At 40.5% G+C, this 23844-nt stretch overlaps 1 protein-coding gene across 2 annotated transcripts; it reads right to left on the bottom strand.

Annotated features, from left to right (window-relative positions):
• OPRK1 (opioid receptor kappa 1) lies at positions 1–22842 on the bottom strand. Of its 2 annotated transcripts, none has more exons than XM_009473076.2 (4): positions 22576–22842; positions 21747–22073; positions 7164–7516; positions 1–1549 (listed from the first exon to the last, which is right to left on the bottom strand). In XM_009473076.2, exons 2-4 carry the CDS (start codon positions 22004–22006, stop codon positions 1017–1019), a joined length of 1146 nt encoding a protein of 381 aa, XP_009471351.1. In that variant the 5' UTR covers positions 22007–22073; positions 22576–22842; the 3' UTR covers positions 1–1016. The 2 variants fall into 2 exon arrangements, with proteins under 2 accessions (XP_009471351.1, XP_087591858.1); XM_087735732.1 differs by lacking the exon at positions 22576–22842 and adding an exon at positions 10495–10606 and having other exon boundaries at positions 21747–21816.
• Between the last annotated feature and the right edge of the window lie 1002 nt (positions 22843–23844).

Raw genomic sequence — 23844 nt, 5'->3', positions numbered from 1 at the left:
ATCCGGTTAATCCATGTGCTAATTCACTAGCTTCTAATTCGTCAAATATTTATTTTAGGCTGCTTACAAATTGTCCAGGAAAACAAGTACAGCACTATTTTTAAGTATGTCCATTTGCCCCCTTTACTGAAAATGGAATGCAATTATTTCCCCCCATGTAATGAATGTGGGACAGTTTTTCATCACTTTCGTAACAGGTGAAGTATTTCAAGTTTTCTAGCCTCTTGTTCAAAATACACTCTGAAAATGTATATTATATTATTCACAATCAATAAATATACAATCATCTTGGAAAATCACACATAGAAAACATTACACACAGGTGATTAAACATGTGCTAAAAATATACTAACAAGTCTCCTTCAGTCCCAATATTCTTAAATGCCGAAATGCTTTACCATACACAGACACAATACAATCACTTTGGTATGTAGGCAGATCATGCTTAAATTGGATGTCCACAGCACAGACAAATGTTACAGATATATTAGTTGAGGACAAAACTGATTATAGTTCTGGCATTGTTCTGCAGAAACCTAAACAACACTCTTCACTGTCAAAGAGTATGACAAATCAGGTTGTCAAACTACGTAGTTCAGAAGCAATCACTGTTGGGAAAAAATTTCTGGCATAACTCAGTGTTATGACCAAATGTTGCTTAATATAACCTTGCGTACTGTAAAGAGAAAAGGCAGAACTTTCCTTATCCAGAATCAGCTGGTACAACACTATCTCCTGTCGCCCCAAAAGTGTGTATTAGTGCCTGCTCAAGTACAGCAAACATGGTGCCAAAACCTGACCATCAGCCAAGTCCTTTTCATTTGAGCTTATTTTCAGGAGATTCTTTTTTGTCAATAATTAACTTGCTTTAGTTCAAACTACTAGGATTTCTGAAATACTCCTGACATGTCCGTCTGGGTGAGTCTAGTTCAAACTGCAGTGGTAATCTGCGTCAGTCCTAGATCGTTGGACTCTTCCCTCTCTTGAGGACAGTAAGATGACATTTCCACGACTAGTCATACAGGTTTGTTTGTCCCATCTGCTTCCCTCATATAAGCCGGGTCTTGCACAGTGTTTCTGACTCGGCTGGTGCTCTGCCTGTCCATCCTCATCTTAAAGGGGAAGCAGAAGTCCTTGAAACATCTCTTGAAGTTTTCATCCAAAAAAGCATAAAGGATTGGATTGAGGCTGCTGTTGGTGTAACCCAAAGCAATACAGAAGTAATAGCTGGATATAGCAGCAGTACTGTGGGACACATCCCCTAGTGCTTCAACCAGCACAAAAATGTGAATAGGAGTCCAACAGATAATAAAAACTGCCACAACCACAAGAACCAACCTGGTGATGCGGCGCAGGTTTCGATCTTTTTCTCGAGATCCTGAGAGAAGCCGTACACTTTTAAGGCGCAGGATCATCAGAGTATAGCAAACAATTATAATGAGAACTGGAATAACAAACGCAAAGACAAAGACACAGATTTTCATGAAGATGTCCCACCACACATAATCTCTGTCTGGAAATTGCAAGGAGCATTCAGTGCTAGCAGTATCTAGGAATGAAAGAAGCAACAAGAAGAAAATTGCTTTATTATTAGATATTCTAAACAATGCAATTATCATAGCATAAGCTAGAAAAAGTTATTATCATGTAATGTGATACTAATAAATGAAGTTAACATTAAATCACTCCAAGGAAAGCTTTCAGTTACCATTGAAACTGGTTTTATGCAGCTGTCTCTAGAAAATACTTAGAGAGATAGGGGCTTTTTAAATTGTATAAAATTTGTTTCCCATGGGAGGATCTAAAAATGCAGAGCACAAAAATAAAAATTTGTAAAGGTATTTCCATTTGAATCTCACTGAGATTTAAAGCCAGAATGAGTACCATGTTCAATGGAGTAGAAATTTCGTAATTATTTTTTTGTCTGTGGGCAGAGACAGATTTTTGGTATCATGAATGGTGGGAGCCTAATGAGGTTTTGACCATAGGAAGATTTTGCCAGTATATGATAATTCTGTAATAATTTTTTCCCATGTGCCTTCTTCAGTGCAAATGGAATACATGTAAGTGCTTGCATTCAGAAAAACTTATTTCCTGGCAACAGCTTCTTTTCTGTTAAACAGACACAAATAAAATACGTGTGTATGCAGAGTCAAATGGAAGCTGCTCATTTTGCATATCATGTCATTGAAAATTCAGCCTGCAGAGAGACTGCAGGATCTGGGCCACCGACACCAGCCCACTCCCTTTCTAATTGCCCATGCCAGGATTCAGAGTCACAGACTGTCACTTGATTTTATGTCCTAGAAATATTCCATTTGACAGGAGGCTGCTAAGGAATGAAATGTTTGAGGTTTCTTTTGCTGACCTCATTGGAGCCTTCCAGCATATAAACCATATCCAAAACCAAGAAACAAGATAAATGGCAAGGCAAGAGAAGGGGTAAATTTATAACTACTATCAGCAGTTAAACTCTACTGAAGACAAGTCAAGGTAACACAGGAATTTTTTACTCTGAATTGTAGCTTAGATTTTATCCTCTTGAGCACTGTGTTATTCTTTGATTTTTTTCATTTTTCCTACTGAATTTGTCATTCCTCTACAAATTATTATTTACTGGCTTTTATTGAATCAGATCTAAGGGTGGAATGATTCAATATACTCTTGCACATCACTTATTCATATTCTCCAGCAGATCTAGTCAGAAAAATTCCATCAAGCCGTATTTCCCTGCTATCAAAATGCTTCACAAATCAAGGTGATATTGCAGAGAATTTGTTTTGAAAAACAACTAGGAGGGGAAGTTATCATTATGGTATCATATAGACAATTCCATGGTTAGATATCAGAAAGTTGTTACTTGGTGATATTGAACACTAAACCATCCAAATAAAAAAATTGAAATCAAAGCTAAATATTTTGAGGTTTTATTTTAAATAATATAACAACTAATGGATGATTCCAAAAGCTGGAAAGTGAAAAGATATATGTTTCAAGCCTGATGGAGGATGCTAAGCTGACAGCACAAGTATGACTTAACAGGGTCTTGATACTCAGTCAGCTTTTCTAAACCCTTTGTGATCTAGATTTTCCTAAGTGTGGTTGCTTTTACTTAATTTTATTCTAGAAATGTCAACAATCATCTTCAAAGGAGTTTTCATGTTCATTATTACTGTTATTTGTCGAAGATTGTGGCCTAGCAGCAGCAATAAAATCAATATGCAGCTATAATATCCAGACCAGTAAAGCTGCATCCAGATGTGCAGTTCTGGATAAAAGTGAGGTGTGATCAGGGGTAACTGCTCTGGACCACATCCAGCTACTCACTGAAACCCCATCCCAGAGGAGACTGCCTCTTCAGATCTACTGACATGATTTCATATATTTATCAAAATAATTAGGTCATGCTTGCTATATTTTAATATAAGTCGTAGTTTGCAATGGTATTTTAGAATTCCAAATTATCAAATACGAATTTAATGATTGTCTTACATCTCCTCACAGTTTACTTTCTGTGGAAAATCTTATTCTAAATGCACTAATATTCATGTGTTTCACTTGATATATATATAATGCTATGAATTGTAGGGAACCCATTTACATTTTCCCAGTTTACAGCTGGCAAACAATCAACAAAGATCCTTGTCATAATGCACAGTATCATAATAATTTTCAGGAACTTTGGAAGAGAATAAAATCCAATTTATATTTTATTCTTGTAGCCTGAAAAGATGCAGAACTAACTACAGTGTCACAAAGTGAATACTTAAGATTTCATACTGACCTTTTCCACTCTGAAAACCAAGTATTCCAAGTAGAATCATAGAATCAAAGAATCATAGAATCATTAAGGTTGGAAAAGACTTCTGAGATCATCAAGCCCAACCATTAACCCAACTGCCAGGTCCACCTCTAAACCATGTCCCTAAGCACCGCATCTACACATTTTTTGAACACTTCCAGGGACTGTGATTGCACCACTTCCCTGAGCATTCTGTTCCAATGCCTAAGCACTCTCTCTGTGAAGAAATTTTTCCTAATATCTAATCTAAATCTCCCCTGGCACAACTTGAGCCCATTTCCTCTCGTCCTGTTGCTCCAGACCCTTCACCAGCTTTGTTGCCCTTCTTTGGACACGCTCCAGCACGTCAATGTCTTTCTTGTAGTGGGGGGCCCAAAACTGAACACAGTACTAGAGGTGTGGCCTCACCAGTGACGAGTACAGGGGCACTATCACCACCCTGGTCCTGCTGGCCACACTATTCCTGATACAAGCCAGGATGCTATTGGCCTTCTTGGCCACCTTAGCACACTGCTGGGTCATGTTCAGGTGGCTGTCAACCAACACTCCCAGGCCCTTTTCCGCCAGGCAGCTCTCCAGCTGCTTCTCCCCAAGCCTGTAGCATTGCCTGGGGTTGTTGTGACCCAAGGGCAGGACCTAGCACTTAGCCTTGTTAAACCTCATACAGTTGGCCCTGGCCCATCGATCCAGCCTGTCCAGGTCCCTCTGTAGGGCCTTCCTACCCTCCAGCAGATCGACACTTCCACCCAACCTGGTGTCATCTGCAAACCTACTGAGGGTGTACTCAATCCCCTCATCCAAATCATTGATAAAGATATTGAACAGGACCGGCCCCAATACTGAGCCCTGGGGAACACCACTCGTGACTGATCGCCAACTGGATTTGACTCCATTCACCACCATTCTCTGGGCTCAGCCATTCAGCCAGGAATAGATTGATATATTTAAGGAAAAATACTTTATTCTAGATGGTATTTTAGTGCAAATATATTTTAAAATGTGTTTGATAAGCTACCACTTAAGATTAATCTTAATCTTGACATAGAAAATATATTTTTGTTAGATACATTATTAATTATGTCACCTTCAGGCATCCATACTCCTCTGTACTCAGATGGAGCCTTCTATTACTGGAAATACTAAGAATACCTCTAATTTTTTTTTAGGTGAACACTTCTTCAGCAAGAAAGGCTGCATTAAGGCCAGAGAGGGAATATTTACACAGATGTAAAATTTATTCTGCAGGGAAAATGTATGCAGAAGGACACCACTGGGAGCAATCCTGTACTGTGAGAACAAAAGGGACTGACTGAGCATGAGGTGGGAACTTTAAATACAATTACTTTCCATTTAGTGTTCAGTTGTTGTTTAAATACGAATCCAACAGAGGCCCTGTAGCATACAAACAGCAACTATTTTGACCAACATAACATAAAGTTTCTGTCCTGAGCTCCAGCTCTCAGGCATAGGGTGGATCCTTGCTTTACCCCTTCACCATTTATCAGCACAATTCATGAACACACCAGACAAGATAATTGGCAGTAAATCCTCAAGGGACACCTTAGATCAGTCCAGCAGGGCTGAACAGTAGGGGCTGACAAGCATTTGCCAATAATTTCCAACCTTGTTCGACCCAGCTGAGCTGTGTATTACTCATCTCTCTTTCAGAAGGAAAAAAAAGACTGCCTGCCACGTGGTGTGGAAAAGGCATTTAATCATTGCTGGCCTCAGAGCAGCCCCTTGATGTAAATGTGATGCTTACAGTGAATGACAGGAATATTCTGCTAGTTAAGCATGCTCCAACAAAACACCTGACCATGCCAATGTCCCATGGCCTTCAAGATCTCATACGCAGTGAGACAATTATTCTTCCCAAATGACAATGCCTGGAAGTGAATGTTTCCTGAGCTAGACATTGTTTTATAGAGCCTGTCAAAACTTTACTGGGGAGAAGAGTTACAGCACTGCAGACCAGGATACTTGATCTCCCAAAGGGCTGAAAGAAGTGTTTCCAGAGGACTCTTCTGTCACCTACACACCAGAAGACCAACAGCAAGAACAAAATATATATATATCTTCAGCCAAGTAAATCAGCCCTTGAGCAGCTGTTACTAAAATGTTTTGTTTGCATTGATCTATGCCAAACACTTTAACGCACAGCATTTGTTTTCTCTGCCAGATAAAACAGTGTCTTTATGTAAAGTTTACTATTTCTCTTGGGAGGAGTGAAGTCTTTCTAAAAGAAAAGGTTGTTAATTCAGGAACTTGTTAGTCATTCTTCAAAAGATTATTTACATCTCAAACAAGACTACCACTAAATAAATATGCATGTCTTATATTTTATCGAGCCATCCTTAACAGATGGCCCCAACACAAGGACATCATTAGAGGCCTCAAGCCTTTTGAAGACACTGAGGTGCTCCTGCACTACTGTCATGCTTGTGGGCATGAAGTATATGCATGTGAGAATGATTCTCCCCTTTCCTTCTCAAGGAGGATTTCAAAATAAGATAAACTCCATAGCAGGGCAGTTTTGGTAATGTGTTACCAGTTACAGGGGCTAAATCTGCAGTCCTTCATGGATTATAAATTTCAAGCAGAACCTACGGGTGGTCTGCATACAATCCCATTGACTTCATGTTCTTGTAGTTGTTTCCCTGCCATTGTCTGTATTCCCAGTTCCTCTGCTGATCCTTACTCTCAGCCTTTCCAAGTCTCCATGTATATCCCCATCCCTTTTAAACAAGAATTTGAGATATTGTCATTTTCATAGAATTAACTTCATTTTCTCTCTCCAGCTATTGACTTTTTTCCTTTCTTCACGATGCCTTGAAGTTCTGTGAATTGGCTGCTGATAATAAGCTCCCAAGTCTTAATACTAATGATAGTTTTAATATTATTACTAATGACAATCAATCTAGTGTCTGCTCTTGGAACTTCAGCAGAACTACTCTCACAACACCTAGAAAAAGGCACCTTAAGCCCACATTTCAAGTTTCGTCCTAAACTGATCTTTGATCTGTCCACTGTGATCAAATTCCTGATTATTTTCCCCTGGTGTCTCCTATTAGTTTTTGATAGTCTCATTCTAGCACGGACAATGCTTCAAAATGCATTTTTTTCTTTTAATTGGCAAAGGCATCTGCGCTTAAATGCTTTATATGTCATACTGTAACATTCAACAATATATTTCAAAATGTCAGAAATTTAGACATCCTTTTTGAGCCAAGGAATATGGATGAACATACTGACCATGCACAAATTATTGAAAACGGAATCAATCAGGTTTAGTCAATATTCCAAGCTATATTTCACATCATTTGGGAAACAAAGAGACTCGATTTTGAGTGATGACACTCACCTTCTCTGACTTTGGTACCTCCAAGAACTATCGCAGATATACCAACAGATGAGGACAATAGCCAGATACAGATGTTGATTATCTTCGCCTTGAGAGGTGTACGGAAGTCCAGAGCCTTCACAGGGTGACACACGGCAATGTATCGATCAACGCTCATCATGGTCAGTGTGAATATGCTGGTAAACATGTTATAATAGTCAATTGAAATAACTATTTTACAGAGCACATCACCAAAGGGCCAAGAGTTCATCAGGTACTCTGTGCTTTGGAAAGGCATAGTCGTGGTAACCAGCGCATCTGCCATAGCTAGATTGAAAATGTAGATGTTGGTTGCTGTCTTCATCTTTGTGTACCTGAAGAACAAAAGAAGTAAGGTTTTATTATTTCAAAATATGATTATGCACATTCAGATATGTAACAGTTTATCAGTCAGGCTTTGTCATAGTTGGTTTTTTTTCTGTCATTTCTAATTTATGACAGAAATGCACACACATGCAAGACTCTTGCAATAATAGTAAACACATTTGACTCTGTCTCTCAGCACCTGCAGTAGCAGCTAGAAGTATTCACCACAGGAAAAAACAGGTATATGAATACATTTAATCTAATTAGCCAAATGCTGGTTTCGATTCTATCTTCTCAAATCCTTCTACAAGAAAATATCATTGTTACATTTGCAAGTGATCAAAATGTTTTGGGTTTCCTTTTCTTATAGGTAACTGTCAGTCATTGTGAGCTTTCTGGGTTTGCTTTGTGTAAGGAATAGTTATCCCATTCTCCGGTAAGAACCCATGTTAACTGTTACATCTGCCAGGCCATATTGCCTCTTATATGAGAGTTTCTCATCCTTGAATTCACTGCAACGATGCCAGTTTATACAAGTCTTAGTCATTTCCCTTCTTTGCTCCTTCATTTCCAATTTCTCCTCCTTTCTTATCCTCAGCTTTTCCCAGTCCTTGTTTATGTGACTGTTAATGTAAAAGATGACTATTGCTTAAGTAGGATACCACAGTGGGGAAAAAAATGATCATAGCATTTTTTCTGCATCCTTTAATTTCACCAACATGAAGCACTTGTTTTGTCCAGCTGGTAAGAACCTCAGCCTGCACAGAAAAATAGGATCCATTTTTTTTGAGACAACACCCTGCTTTTTTCTGTCCTGATGACAGTCTGACTCTGGGGCACAGCCCATGTCCCAGGGTGTGGAGGACTGCTTCCAGCTCTGCTACGGACACAACAGATGAAGGAGAGCCTGTTAACACAGGGATATACATAACTCTCCTTTCTGAAACACTTCCTCCCCCTAGTTACTTTTACTCATTGCTGTTAATTTATTTTGAGAGTCAATGACAGATTTTCCTACTCAAAACTGTTTCACTCACATATTTTGAATGTGTATCCAACTAAAAGGTGCACATGTGACACACACACACAAACATGTCTAGCTACATTTTGATATGTATTATTAATAATTTATAGTGGAAATATAAGATTTGCTCAGTGCAGCTAATGAACATGTAGGGCAGTGTGTCTATTTGCCTTTAAAACTTTGATTTGTAACATAAAAAATAATTTGAAAAAAAAGTGTTGACAAAATGTGCCCACTAAGTAAACTAGCTATTAATTAAAGTATGGGCAGAAATGTCATTTTATGACCAACACAAAATGTTAAAAATAACATCAGCTTTTCTAAAACACTCTAATTATGACTTATTGAGAAAATGAAACCAAATGCTGGTTCAAAGCACAGAAAAGAGAACTGCAAGAGAAAAGAAAGTAAACCTTTCCCACCCAGATACCATACCCAGGCTCACATCTTGAACAAAGCCATAGCCAGTGGAGCATTCAAAATATCTGAGCAAAGCCAGCCGAAAGGAAGCAGTGACAAAAGCTCTACACTGATGGCATGATCCCCATGGTCTAGACTCCTTCTGCCCCTGTTTGAGCTTCTCTTAAGATCCAAGGTAGAGCAAGGAGGCATCCACCAGTCAGAGCTGGGCTTCTGTCCCCTCCCAGATAAATCTCCTCAACAGGCCCTCCAGCAGAGGAGGCAGTCTGTCCTGTAGGTCACCTTATAGCCTGTAAAGCACTGTTCAAACACAAATATGAGAGTATAGAGCTAGGACAACCAAACATAAGACACATTAACAGACTAGGAACTTTCCCCCTGGTAAAAAAAAAGAAGCAGCTCCAGGTGCATCTCAGCTGTAAGACTGAACAAAAACTCACTAAACACTCAGACTGCAAATCTGTGCTAAAATGGACTAATTTCCATTAAATGTCTGAAAAGGAGCAGCAGAAAGGTGATTTTACTTCTGTGGACATCACGGATGATATTTGGAATTGTTGTCTTGTTCATATTGCAAAAAAAGACTACGAAAAGTTGGAAAGGATGCATAAAAAGTGCCACAAAAATGAGTGAAAGGACTGGAGAAAATTCTTACTGTGAGTAACCTAAAGAGCTCAGCACATTTAGTTTATCAAAAAGAACACTGAGAGGTGACTTGATTACAGTGTCTGAAGACCTCCACAGGGAGAAAATAGCAGGTACTGAAGAGCTCTTTCAGACTGCAAAGAAAAGCGTAACAAGGACAAATACGTAAAAGTCAAAGCCAGACAAACTCAGCTTAGAAACAACGATGGATTGTTCCTAACAGCTAAGGTGATTATTATTGGGAACAAATTACACAAGAAAGGAGTAATTTTTCCATCTTTTGATGTCTCGAAATCAATGTCTGCTGCTTTGCAAAGGGTGTGCTTCAGTCAAATACAAGTTCCTAGACTCAATACAGGAACATTTAAATGAAATGCCATGGCCGATGATAGGCAGAGGTGAAGTAACTAATAGTTCTTCTGAATCATTACTTCTGTAGATCTTTAAAAACTTCCCCAAGGGTTTGGATAGAGAAAGTTTGCTTTCACATATAGAAGAATTAATTTTACCTTTTTACCTTAATCAGAAGAGTAGTGAAAAATAACTAAGAGGATTTTATTAGCCTTAAAAAATCAAATATCTGAAAGATTTTATCTCTGTCATTTCCTGTTCCTTGCAACCTTAATTCAATTCTTTTTTGTGTGTGACACTGTGACCATATATACCATATTTTCCCAGTACCTCTTTCCCTTCTCCTCCCAGCCTTCCAGTGGCAGAATAGGAAAGACCCTCTGTAAAATATAACTAGTTTTTTAGGTAACGTCAAAATTCACATTTTTGAAGCTGCAACATAAAGCATGTTCTCTGTATATGTATTGCTTATGTTATACATGTAAAGTGAGCAATTTTTATTTTTTGGACTATGCAACACATGCACATATAAGAAAATTAATTTACCTTGCTACTATTGATCCAACAGGAAGGATGTCTTGTCATTCACAGGTAGTAAGAAATACAGAGTCATCCCAGCATCAGTATTTAGACAACTTCCAATGTAACCAAATCAAAGCTGTATACGGGAGTGAAAATATAATGGGGAAAAGAAAAACCCACAGTGTGCCATTCCTCCCATAAAGCTCTGTGAAAGCTTTAGATCATTTCAGGGGCACATATGCACATAACAATCCCAGCTTTGATAACCTTACCTGGTGTGCATCTAGTGCTTCCCCATAGCTCACCAGCCTGGCAGTCCCATGACTAGCTGGCCTTGCCCAAATCCACCCCAATTCACAGACTACAGATGCCTCCTTGCACCACTCATTCTGAGCCATAATAGGCACCTGACCCCTTTTCTGTCAGATTTTGGACAAGAAGGCAGGAGGCCAATAAATACTGCTCCAATATATACTCATTAAATTTAGGCAATCAGTTCTCCCAGGCACTGCAGAGTGATCATGTGTACCTAACTCAGGGAAGAAGGGTCCACTGGTTAACCTCAGCAATGCAAAGTCCAAGCATATTTTACTGATGCAACCTTAAAACTCACTGATCTCACACTAGTAATGTAAAGAGCTTGATTACATTCACCTGAAAGCACTGGCCTGCATGTAAATGAAATGTTGGCCTTTAAAGATGTTAGGCAATATAGATTAAATCCTGCATTCATTTAGAAGTTCATAAAATTCAGAAATGCCTTTGAGAATCTGGACTCAATCATCCAAACTCCTTTCAATGTTTTTGATTAAACATCTAAAAATTATTAAATGCCTACATGCCTCTGAAGATATGTGCCTGCCACCTTAATCAAAAGTCCAGTTAAAGTACTGGAGTGACTGCTGTTGCTGTCAGACACTTTGAAGTGGACCCTGATAGAGTCTTGACGAGAACACAAGATGAGGGATTTAACTGCTTTTCTACAACTCATTCTATTGCACCGAAATATAGGAGACAATATTTTATGTGGTTTAGGGTTTTCCCACCATGCCCTCTATTCACCCAAATTTGCACTTGAACAAGGTCAAAACAGTGATGGAGTAAGGGAATCTTGTCTTCCTTTGCAAAATTAAAATTATTGATCAAATACCTGAATTCCATATAAGGAAAAAACACTGCTATCCGCTATAATTAGTCTAGCAGAACAGATAGGGGAAACCCAGTCATAACTACAGCATAGATGGCACAGTGGCAATTAATGACAAACATTTGCTTAGTGTCTTTGAGATATAACTTTCAAAGACCATTAAAATATTTATAAACCATTGCTGTGTAAACTGCTCATGGGAAATCCTGTGTCTAGACAATGGTTTGTTATATACTGGGATTTCATAACAAGATGACAGCTTTTTCTAATACTACATAGGAATGGAAGGTCCCTCTCTTAAATTAGGTGCTAGAATCTAATTTCAAGAGGCAGAAAAACCTCTGATGACTTAAGCTATTTAGTGGATATCGAGACTGCTTGTCAAGCTATAAGCAGGCCTCAAGCCTCTGTAGACTTTAAATAACTGGAAGATATATGGAAACACTGCAGAAAAATAATCAAGATGAAAAATAAAATTCTGGTTTGGATGTATTTTTTGATGGATGTATGATGAGAGTTTTTAAGGAGCAAGATTTAAATGATGTCTACTTACATGTCAAAAGTAAAATTTGCAAAACTATCACAACTTAGGCTAAGTCCACTTTTCAAAAGTTCTTTGAGACTGACTTTAGACTGACCCTTAGAAAATTTCTCATATTTCTCAGTTCACTCATCATTACTGTACTTTTCCTTCTGGAGTAGAATTTACTTTGCACATTTTTTAAGACAGTAAATAGGAAGAAATCACACCTCCAGACTAAGCTTATCAATTAAATTGTGGTAACAGAAGAAGGAAGCATGCTATTAAGAAGTTGGTATCCTTTCAGAAAAAAAACCAAAATGAGTTGCTAAATCTGCTAGAAGAGCCCCTTAAAGTTATTATCTCAAGCAGAAGAGAGGAGTGTAATTCTAAAGTACACTGTAACATTAGTAAAGCTAATAAAAGCTGAGAAGGAGGCTCTGGTCAAATTTTTTTTCATGTAACTGTAAAAGGTTGAAATAAGGGATGTATGAAATAAGGGATGGGGAGGGGACCAAGGCTAACAAATATACTACAACAACATTTTCCAGTAGCAGAGTGAAAGTACAGAAGCATGAAATACAATGAAGTATAACAAACACATATTTTTGGCAGATACCTGAGTCAGTGAATGAAAATGAAAGCTAAAGCATATCTTAAAGCAAATTGCAAAAACACCTATCAGCAGGATGCAGGCTCTGTTCCACTAGATTCCTCTGAATGAAGTATATGGGGATCAAGCAGCTGAAAAGCTTAGTCAGGAAAGCTCTAAATCTCAAGGCGATATTCAGGGCACACTCAGTATCACACTGCGTCAGAACAGGGAAAAAAAAGACTCAAAAAAAAACAACCCAGGAGGATCTATTCCAAACACATACCATGTCAAAAGGATGGTTCAGCTATCTTTTGGATCTTCATAAGTCAATATAAAAGGTTTATGCCAATATGAAACTAAGACTGTGGTCGTTTAAAGAATGCAAAAAATCAATGTGCTGCAGTTTCCATGTTCATATTGGGTTATATGTTATTACCACATTTTGAATGACAGCCAGAATTTAGCAGGAGATAGGACCTTGGAAAACACTTTAAATAAAGGCAAACATTGTTACTGCACACATTTAAAGGTTTCCTGTCTTTAACATCAAAATTTTTAGGAGCCTACAAAAAATTGTACATATTGCCTACAAAATAGTATCCCAAAGTGGAATTCTCTTTATTAATAAGTACTTGTAGGTACCTATTTTTAAGTGGCTTAAAGAAGAAAAGCATGATCTTGTCTTTTATTCTCCCCACTGGGAGCATAATCTACCTAAATGTCAGAAGGAATCATTAAAATCCTTACAATTTACCGCTACCATCACTCCTCTGAACCAGCCATAAACTGAGCCTGAAGATCTTGCAGATTTAAATTAGATGTGGAAGCTTTCCTTCTTGAGCTAAAGAACCAGCTTCTGAATTATAGAAGAGAAGTTCAAGTCTACATACATCCTGGTCAAAATGCAGAAAAGTTTACACTACTTAACAAAAATGAACTTTTTTTCCTCCTTCTCTGATAAGGACTTTTAATATTTTTATGTGAGCTTAAGAGCCTCTTTTTGAAGAAATATGCTTAATGTTAGAAACACCAATACTGTGAAATTTGTGCTTCCATGATTTTGCTAGTGGAGCTCAGAGAAATGTCAAGATGCTGTGATTTATTGTGGCTTAAACTGAAATAGTGAGAATGCAGAATTTTACAAAATTGGTACTTTATCCAAAACTAGCAAGTCTAATATCATTATTATTAGAGAACCTAGACAGTTAGCTTAGACTATATACCTGATTTTTTGACCTCCATTGGTAAGCAAGATGAATCTAGACCTTGTCAAGCAGCTGACTCTGTCTCTTGAGAACCTTTATGCTGCTGCAAATGTTTTCCAGTGACCGGTCATGCTATGGGGAGTTCCCAGGGTGTTACACAGCCCATCCTAATACTTCTTACTTGCCACAGGTATGTTGCCCTGGTAAGTGCTCAGTCTCGCTCTCTGATAACACCCACCTTTCCTATTGTTCTTCTCTCTTGGAGGGATTTTTTTTTTTCCATGAAGGACATGAGCTCCCTTAGCAGACCAAAGTGCTTGCTCTGTGTTTGTGGGAGAGGGAAGTGAGTAGACAGAGATTGCCTGGAAAAGAGAAAAAATCTCATTGCTCAAGGGGACAGGGATAGCAGCTCCAGCAGAAGATTTTTCAGGGTCTTATTTTCCTTCTTAGTCTTTGGAGACACTCTGATCTCCGTAGGTAGCTATGTATGCAGAAGTTGGTTGGAAGCAGCCAAATGTTATTGAACATTTGCTTCCCCTAGATGTTTCTGCAGGAGAGAAATAAAGAAATAATTCAGAAATCTCTCACACAGGGGTCTTGGGGTGTGGGTATCATTCTTGTGCTCAAAACAAGGCACCTGGTCTCCATTTTGCCACAGGGCTGAATAATAACTGCCACTGCTGGAAGTGTTTTATAGGACAACTACACACTTGGATGTGTGGAGACCTGAATCTCTGGTCAACACTCCTGTAATAAAGTTGAATGGGAGACAAGGGACCTCACTCTATAACAAGTATAGGATCATGTGACAAAGCAACAAATGCATATATCAGTAGTGAGCCAGCTCAGGGAAAAGTCATCTGTCCCTCATAGGAGGCAGTTGGGAGGCTTTCTCTGGACTCTACCCATTCATCTGTTTTCCTCACCTGCCTCAGAGAAGCCCACAGCACAGACCAACTGAAGACACGCTTTCCCGAAGGAGATGATACAAGTGAAATGCAGGAAACTTTAAGACAGAGTCAACAGCTGATAGCTTCCATGGTGAAAATCTTCTTCTCCTGCACACTTTAACAAGCCAGTCATTCTGAAAGGCATGTGTAAGAGTAAGTCCTGATGCTGTCCATCAGCCAGCAGAGTGGTAACAAAATTTTTCTGGGTGTGAACACTAAATGAACAGTGAATATCTTGTCCAAACTAATCCTACCATGCAGATTCCCATCTGTCACTACTCAAGGAGGCCTTTCCCAGTTGCTCTACAGTAGCCACAGTGGCTAGGCTACCTACAATGCAGTGGGAAGTAGATTTAGCTGTGGAGCCAGTCAGCAAATATAAAATCCTCTGTCTTCCAGGTGCAGGGTAGCTAAGTTTAGAAACCCTAGTTAGTCACTCATAATGCACTGCTGAATGGTACTGACTTTTGGAGCAGACACGAGCAGCCAGGCAGGGCACCGTGTGTGGCATAGGTGGACTGGTGCGAGGAGTGGAGAAAACAGAAGGGTTCTGCACATGTTCTTGCCATGTATTAGTGGAAACTCATGCACTGAAGTAAATTATGTTAGGCTCTCATACTCATGCAGAGAAGACAGGTTTCATTGTAAATAATGTCTCCAAACTGAAAATAGCAAACTACCTAGAATTAATTTGCACTTCCCTAGGGATTAGAAGGTGAATCTAATGAGAGCTGAACCCTCTGGCTTCAGGAGAAATAAATATTTCAAAGACGATACACAGGCTAGCACGCAAACTTCCCAATAGGTCCATAGAAATGCTGTGTACCTTTACATATTCTTTATTTATATTCTTTTTACATTTTGCAGAATGCCAGCATGGTCAGATGCTCATCTTTCAATGTCCTCATTCCATCTGTACACAGACCTTCTCCACAGCTAATTCACTCACATCTGTCAGCAGACAAGGTGACATTCATGCTGCCATTTCCTCATGCCTCTCAAACTCCACAAAAGAGACGAACAATAAACAAGGCACAAAGTCTTTCTTGAGGTGAAGAGCACAGGGTTCACACTTTGCAAGCGTTACCTGATTCTTACAGATGGGAGGACCAAAACAGAGACATGAAGTAAACTTCCTAGAAGTAGAGTTTATCAAAGTTTTTCTGGATGCTTTTCCTTTAGAAAGAAATACGTAACTGAAATCAAAACTCTCCTTGGGAACTCATCTGTTTCAGAGAATTTCACTTAAGGGACAAACTACTCACAGTTTGACTAGACAGTAAGAGTAAGCAAGGCAGGAAGATTATCCTCCCTTGCACTTAACACATCCCAGGCCATCCAAAGTCACCAAGTTAAGAATTTCCTGCCACAACACCCTTTCAGCAAATTCAAAATCCTCTGTTGGGAAAAAACAAATGAATGGTCCCCATTCTTCCCTTGCTCTGTCCCCTTCACCAGAAGGGCTTAGCCAGCCTGTGTCTCCCAACATCATCTCCATGCTGTGCTCCCTCCCCACGCTTCGGCCAGGAGCATGAGCTTCCCCACCACTCTCCTGGCTGAGGACAAGCAAGCTATCTCAAGCTTTCTGCCTTGCCAGCAGCCAAACTGAAAAGTTCTTTTAAGTTTTCACTTTCCGCCAGTTCAAAAGGGCCCCTCGTAATTTGTCTTGCTTCCAGACATTAATTCCAGTTACTCCTTTCTCTGAAATAAATGACCACCTGGCTGCTAGCCCAGTGGAAGTGTCTGGATGGATACCAAATTACTTTTCAGAAGCCAAACAGATTACTCACTATAAGCTACAGCCTCTCTCTGATACTGTCTCTAGTAAATATTCCTTCTAACCCTTTCCTCTGCTCTCTCTGCTTTTTCAGTATCTGCTTTTCTTATCATAGCATCATATCGGGAACTCATGTTGAGTTTCCTGTCAGCTTATAAACTCCAGGTCTCATTTAGTCATTGTCTAGCACGGTATTACAAGTATTAGAAATATTCAAATTTTGTTTAAATAAGCTGTGCTTGTCAAACTACCAATACTGTTTTTTAAACCTGTCCTCTTCCATGTTTCCGGTTACCCTGGTCTTTGTGCCCTCTGTAAAAGCTGTTGGTAATGATCAGTCTTCAAAGTTGTGATGAAAATTATGCCAAGTTTGGCCAAACCCTGCAGAACCTACCAAATTTATCTCCGTTCAGTGAGGTAAGGTCAGATGCTCTTTGAGGTCCTGTGATGAATTACTATCCATTTGATACCTCTGTATTGGTAATAGTAAGGTGTAAAATGTTTGATTGATTGGGTTAAAAAAGGTAAAAAGCCACAAACTTCACGAAGTATAGTACAGCTCAGCCTTTACTTTTAGCAGTTAAACCCTTGATTTCATAAAATAATGAAATCAGACCAACTGCAAGTAATAGGGAACAGGTAATTCAGTTAGCTTGACTCTTCTGGAGCTTAATTTTTCATTTCAGAACAATATTCTTTCCAAATATAATTTAATAAAATTAAAACAATAATTTAAAGCAAATGAAGAAGTAACCTTTTTGATATTATCAAAATCTATTATTGATTTAAACCAATATATTGAATCAATTTCATTTTTGTATACTTTTTTTTTCATATTTTCATTCTCATTTGGAATGAATAATAAAGATTTAAAAACAATCTGGAAAGGAGTCGATTTTATGTGACATTTCTTAATAGACTCTTCCTGTTACATAAGATGCCACTCGCTTCAATGAATATAAGAACCAAAATGTATTACTAGTTATATTTTTTCTTCAACATTAGACTAAGCAGAGGAATACAAGCTTTCTCTTTTCCCTTGGGAATGAATCTACGTATCTGTGACACAGCCTCTTGTTAAAACTGTTTTTGAATGTAGAAAATTATTCAGTTCACTAGAAGCTTGAAAGATAATTTTAAAAGAAATACAGGACTGGCTATTTAGGATCCTGATGATAGCGGCTGCTCTCAGTAAATGACTTCAGGAACAATGGGGGTAAGGCACATCATACGTAGAAAAAGTGAATCTGGAGCTAAGAGACAGCACCTCTCAGAGTTGTTACCAGAGTATGTTTATGGTTTTGATAAGGGCAAAGCCATAGTTAAAGTTGTAACTTTAATCAGGAGACTTTTCTTCCCCTCCAGCTGTCACAAGAAAACACCATTTTCTTTAAAGCCACCACTAAATTTTAGAGAAATAAAGTCAGGAGGGAGGAGGAAGAGAGGAAAAAGGCTTTTTGTTTCCATGGACAAGTAATTTTATTTATCAACCTCAGCCAACTATTTCACCTCCAGAAATATTTTCTAAGACCTCAGAGGTAAAGCTAATCTTAAAAGAAAAGGTTTGGGGTTGAGATAGATTCTGATCATGGCAAGACACACATAGCTGTATAACTTTACTCCGGTCAGGTCGGATAATTTCACCTGGTTTCTACAAACCTATTTCATGCCTCCTTTCCTCCTCCACAGGAGGAGGACTGTGCTTCCCACATAGTATCTGCATTTCCCACCAGCGCAAAAGGCAACATGATGCCCTCTTTCTCTCTTACCCTTTCCCCAGGAAAAGCAGCAGCCACAGGAGAGCGTTACATCCCACGTGCCATGGCTCGGCGTGAGCGAGGCACTGACAGCCCACCCGGCTGGCTGCTGGTCTGACAGCAGATCCCTTGGGGCTGGTACACGTGCCTCACAGCTGATCCGAACATGGGGAGGGTTCCGGCAAAACATCCACCCCATGAGAGCTGACTGCAACGGGCATGCAAAGAGTGCAGGTTGCACTGCATACTCAACACAGAGCTCTTTCTGCACATTAAAAATAAGCATTCTCTATGTGCCCAAGGAGTCTGGGGTGCTTAAAATCATCCTGGTCTTGGTCTGCTAGGATTTTTAGTGATTGGGCTTTGGCTTTTAAATCTAACAGTTGCTGTGTGTTTAAAGAGAGTAAATACCAGTATCTCCATTTCACACATGAGGAAAACAAGTCAAAGGGCCATGAAGTGACCTTCTCAGGACAGGACAAAGTGTTGAAACCTGGTAGTAAAACCAAAAGAAGAATCCAGGTCTCCTGAGGCATGGTTTAACAAGCCATGCTGCCACCACCATACTAAAGTACCATTCCCGCTTTGCCTTCAACACAAATCTCTATTTACAGGAGCTGTACCAAACTCAGCTACTTTTCTTTCAGGAGCTTGTACATGTCGTCAAAGTGCCATTCTCCTGTTATTTTTTCCTCTGAGGGAACTCTGAGAGGGTTTTCCCTCTCAGCAGAAACACACCCCACCACACCTGAAGGAGATTTCAGACACTCAGCACTCCGCATGCAGGCTGCTGAGATGCTGACCTGCTGGGCTTCGTGAGCTTCCTCAGCAGCCCTTGTGCAGAAGTAGCAAAACAGCACCTGAGGGGGTATTAAAGCAAAGAACAGGCCAAGGCCTGCCTACGCCACAGCTTGTGGCTGAATTTGAGAGTGTTTCTGAGGCATCTGAAGGCTATTTGGAGTCTCCTGAATCTACCGCAGTACTGACACTTCAACAGTTTCACTGAAAGTCTCAGACCATAAGAGATCTTGTTTGTCTCACACAAAAGGTGACTCAGGGTCAGCCCTGAAGTGGTCAGGCAGTTGGACTAGATGATCTTTGTAGGTCCCTTTCAGCTGAACTAGTCTAACAAGATCAGGTGTTTTTTCAAAGAGCAAAGGGAAGAGGAGCCGTGCCTGCCTTGCTTGCCAGTCCAGAGACGGTTAGGAGGAGGAGAGAAGATTTGTAATTCAGAGAGATGAGAAACAGCAACAATGGGTCTCACAAAAACCCTGTGCTGAGCTGGAGGGTAAAGAAGAGCCACAGCCTGTCCCCATCCTCCTTTAGAGTTGTGGCAGCCAGAGGAGAAGCAAAGTGGATGGCTGGGGGAGAGGATCTCTCTCTCCCTTGCCAGCTTCTTTCACGAACTTCCCACAGACCTTGGCTTTCCATACAAAAGGACATCACTGCAGGCTACATTTTTCAACGGGTCATGAAAATCCATCTTGAAATGCAATCATGCAGAGAGTGGATGTGAGGGCAAGAGAGAGGGAGATGAGAGGTTAGGACAAAAAATGAAGAAAACACACCTCTTGCACGAACAATTGGGTTATTTCAAAATCACAAGAAATGTTTGAAACTGTAGGTTTGTGTATACATGCACTTCAGCTAATGATTCTAGCAGTGTTTAAAACATTTGCCACAGAGAAAACCTAGGAGAGGGGGATACTGAAAAAGAAAAGAAGAAAACAACAGGTGTTTTGTCATACTTACTTATTTTTTTGATCACATAATCAAGAGATGGACCAAGAGGAAACTGAAGCAAAAGGCTGATGCAGGAACTGGTAGGAGAGCAAGCCATAGCTAGCTAGACCCTCACAAAAATAATCTTAGGAGGGTAACAGAAAGAGAGAAAAAAGGAAATATATATGTACCAGTATAATTCATACATGCTAACTTTTAGGGCTCTGGCTAAGTTTGAATTTATTTCTACTGCCCAGGCCAGTTAATCAACTATCACTGTTAGTGACTGATGGCTTAGAAAATCTCTACCTTTGCAGCTGTGTGTGTGTCAAGTATGGAGTCTCTCTTCTTGCAAGATAAATACAAAAAGAAATAAAATCTCTACTCTGAATGAAGGGCAAAAGGGCATGCAGGGGTATGAAAATTACAGCATCTCAAAGCTGTGGCAAACGTTTCTCCACATTGACCACAGGCATCTTAATTTATTGCACTGATTATTAAAGGGGATTTTATTTCCATTATTCAAGAGTATTCACCTGATTATAATTCATCTTCCGTAAAGTACCTCATCAACAACTTCACTGCTTCTAGTTAACTTCTCCCTATATCAAGTCTGACAGTTATTTCACCATCCTGCATTTGCTTGACCCTTATCATGCATGCTTTACTAACAAGATCCCTTCCAATACCTCGATATTTCTTTCTGTGTACAAGATGATTTCATTTGAGCAATGAATACTCCACAATTTTTTTTCAGAATTTTTACATGATTCAAACTGATTGAGAAGCACAAGTCCAAAGTTTCATGATTTCAGCCCTTTTGCTTGCTCATTATGGCCCTGCCTATCTGCACTGTCCAAACATTTTTATAAATAGCAAATGAAAAGGACAAAAAGAGAGAGAAATCATAGTGTAAAATATACACCAATACACAAGTGTAAGTGCAGGTATTGGTGCATTTCACTAAGTGGTTTAATATGAAAAACTAACTAACACAGATACACAGCTTTCTTCTCTTTCCTGAAAAACAATAGGAAAGGTATTTCAGTATCTGCTTTGCTTTCTTCAATCCAACACCAACAACTGGAGTTAAACACCACTAGACAGAGGAGAAACATCTCTGCATTAAGCATTTCCACATATCTTTATCGTTTCCTTTTTTTCCCACCTTGTTAAACGAGCCACTGGGTGACAAGGCAGCAATATATAAGTGTCCACACGACTAGACGCATAAGCCATCCCTCAGGGACTCCTCACAGGGGAAAAAAAGCTGCCTTGCAGAAGTTTCTTCCACTTGAGCCTTCGCTCAGATGCGAGCAGCCTCTCATCCCTAGAGGGCACCCGATGAATGCAGCTCCGGGGCACAAAGCACCTTTCCCGCAGGCTGCAGGATTTATCACTTTTAAATAGCTTCTCCCTTCTGTCTCTAACTGCATGTCCAGGCAAACCACTGGGACTGAAAAGGTTTGGGTTATTCCAGTCACTTTATTCCAGCTCATCATGTAAGCACTCCCAGAGAGCTTCCATAAACTACCCCCCCTCCCCGTCAAATTTAGGGACGGCCATTTGCACCTCTTCCCACAGGTACTTCCAAGCCCCTTACCTTATGATGACAAACATGACCAGAGAGTTTCCCACCAAGCCGACAACAAAGACCACCGAGTAGACAGCAGTGATGATGATGGGGATGGCGGGGGAGATGCTGGTGTGGTTGTGCTGGGCATCCCCGAAGGCCCCGGTGGCGTTGCTGTCGTAGTCGGCCCAGCCCAGGAGCCAGCTGCTGCTGGTGCTGGGCGGACGACAGGGTCCCGGGGAGCAGGTGGAGTCCGGCTCCTCCCGGAAAATCTGTACGGGGGCATCCATAGTGGCACAGGCCCCACGGGCAGGAGGGAGACCAGGAAGAGAGTGCAGGCAGAAGGAGGTGAGTACGCTGGGAAGAGGGAAGAGAGGGAAAGAAACAGAAGTGCTAGTACAGCCACTGGACTTTAAGACCTCCAAAATTTGTACATGTTAAGGGGAGCTCTGCTGTGATGGGAACTGTAATTTGCCAAGCAGAGATTTAAGCAAACCACATTCATACTAAATAATTGCAAGTTTTACATCTTGCTATGTAATGGGTAAGTGCTGCTCCTCCAGGTGCACATGGAAAGTTTTCCTCCACTTTCAGAGACTGCACAGAGAAACAAATCAGATGAGAAGCAGCTCAGATCCACCCCCACAATTTAACCCTGTCTCTCCCATCCTTCATATTTTAAGCCAAACTGTATCCTAATGACAGGGGTTCCTTACTGCCTAAGCTCTACTATAAAGGGGGGGAGAGAGAGAAATCCACCACCTCTCTGCACATCTGCTTTGACATCCTGCTCTGAGTTATTTTTTTCCAAATCCCATACCTGCTTTCAAAGAAAAGACACATTAATGACACAAAATACCTCTTTCAGTCCGGGAAAAGGAGCAGAGTCCTCAAACAGATGTTCTTCACAGGAAAAGAAAAAAGTGAAGCAGCTCCGCTTGGCTCCTGAAAATATCACCGACCTTCTAGGACTTTCGAACCTGAGGCACCTGCACCTTCGGAGAGGTGTGCTGGCAGCAGAGCCGATTCCTGGGCATGAGCTGCGACGTGGTTGCAGCAGTTGCTGCTGTTCCAGCTCCCACCACTTCCCCTTTTCCCTTTCAGGCTCCCTCTGCCTCCCTCTCGCTCTGCCAGGGCTCCAGCAGCACTCTGCACTGATGCACACGTTCTCCTCTGTCTCTGTCCCTGCAGCTCAGAAGCTCACATGACTTCTGTCTAAGCACTGAGAGGCAGATAAATTAAAAGAAAAGCAAAAAAGAAGTTCTGCAATGAATGAATGCTTATTTTTAATACACTTTTCCGAGTTGCCTTTCCTCATTCCCCCCACACTCCCAGGCCTCAACCAATGATCCTCTCTGCCTTATTGAATCCCACATGCTTTTACAGAATGGTAGATGCTGAATAAACCAGGAATTTTCAGTTTAGATGCCTTGCCTGGTCCATCAGCTCTTTCATGCCTTGGCTTCACAATTGTGCATCCAAAACACTTCTCGATGGGTGGCTGTGCCCCTGTTTCTTTACACCTGCAACCTGGAGGAAGATCAGAAGCTGGCCACCAAAGCAGAGAGAGGCACCCCAATTACTGTCCTTAGTTTATTCAAGCTGTCCCACACCATGTGAGAAGCCCACATTTCCCTGTAGCACTGCCAGAGCTCAGCTCACCCCAGGCTCCAGCCGCAGCCAGGAGAGATGGTGTGTGCAGAAATCACATCCCTCAGAGCTTATCTGATATACTCCATTAAGCAGGGGCTGGGAACACACCAATCTGTGTTCAGGATATCCCTTAATTTGCACACAGACCTTGAAATGCCCACCAGGAGTCCCTCTAAATGGCAAATTTGGGAGAGGTGAGGCAAGACCCTGGGTTGTTCCCACTCCCTTGGAAGAGGTGGGGACCAGCCAGGCTGGCTGCACCTCAAAGCGTGCAGCAGGAAAGCAGGTCTCTGCAGGGAATAGCAGACTGCCACGCCTCTCTGGGCATTTGGTGAAGCTTAGACGGCTAGGAAAGGGGCTGTGGCTTTCGTTCATCCTTTTCTAATGTTGAAAAGTTACTTCTTGCTCCTCTTGCTGAGTGTCTGTGATCAGGGTGCAGTTTCTATTTCTAAACCATTTTTTTTTTTCTAAAAAG

The sequence above is a fragment of the Nipponia nippon genome, unplaced genomic scaffold (genome assembly GCF_047370975.1).
Source record: "Nipponia nippon isolate SJK-2023a ecotype South Korea unplaced genomic scaffold, ASM4737097v1 scaffold_1, whole genome shotgun sequence".
In the NCBI taxonomy this organism is placed as follows: Eukaryota; Metazoa; Chordata; class Aves; order Pelecaniformes; family Threskiornithidae; genus Nipponia; species Nipponia nippon.
The sequence above is the reverse complement of the archived record's forward strand: the minus strand, read 5'-3'. Positions and strand labels throughout refer to the sequence as shown.

Bases quoted from the DNA above. Each gene is read 5' to 3' on its own strand.
- OPRK1 (XM_009473076.2), bottom strand. From the start codon at position 22,006: ATGGATGCCCCCGTACAGATTTTCCGGGAGGAGCCGGACTCCACCTGC. The intron at 7,517-21,746 runs GTAAGGGGCTTG...TTTGTTCTTCAG, and splicing joins GTCATGTTTGTCATCATAAG to GTACACAAAGATGAAGACAG. The intron at 1,550-7,163 runs GTGAGTGTCATC...TTTCATTCCTAG, and splicing joins AGGTACCAAAGTCAGAGAAG to ATACTGCTAGCACTGAATGC.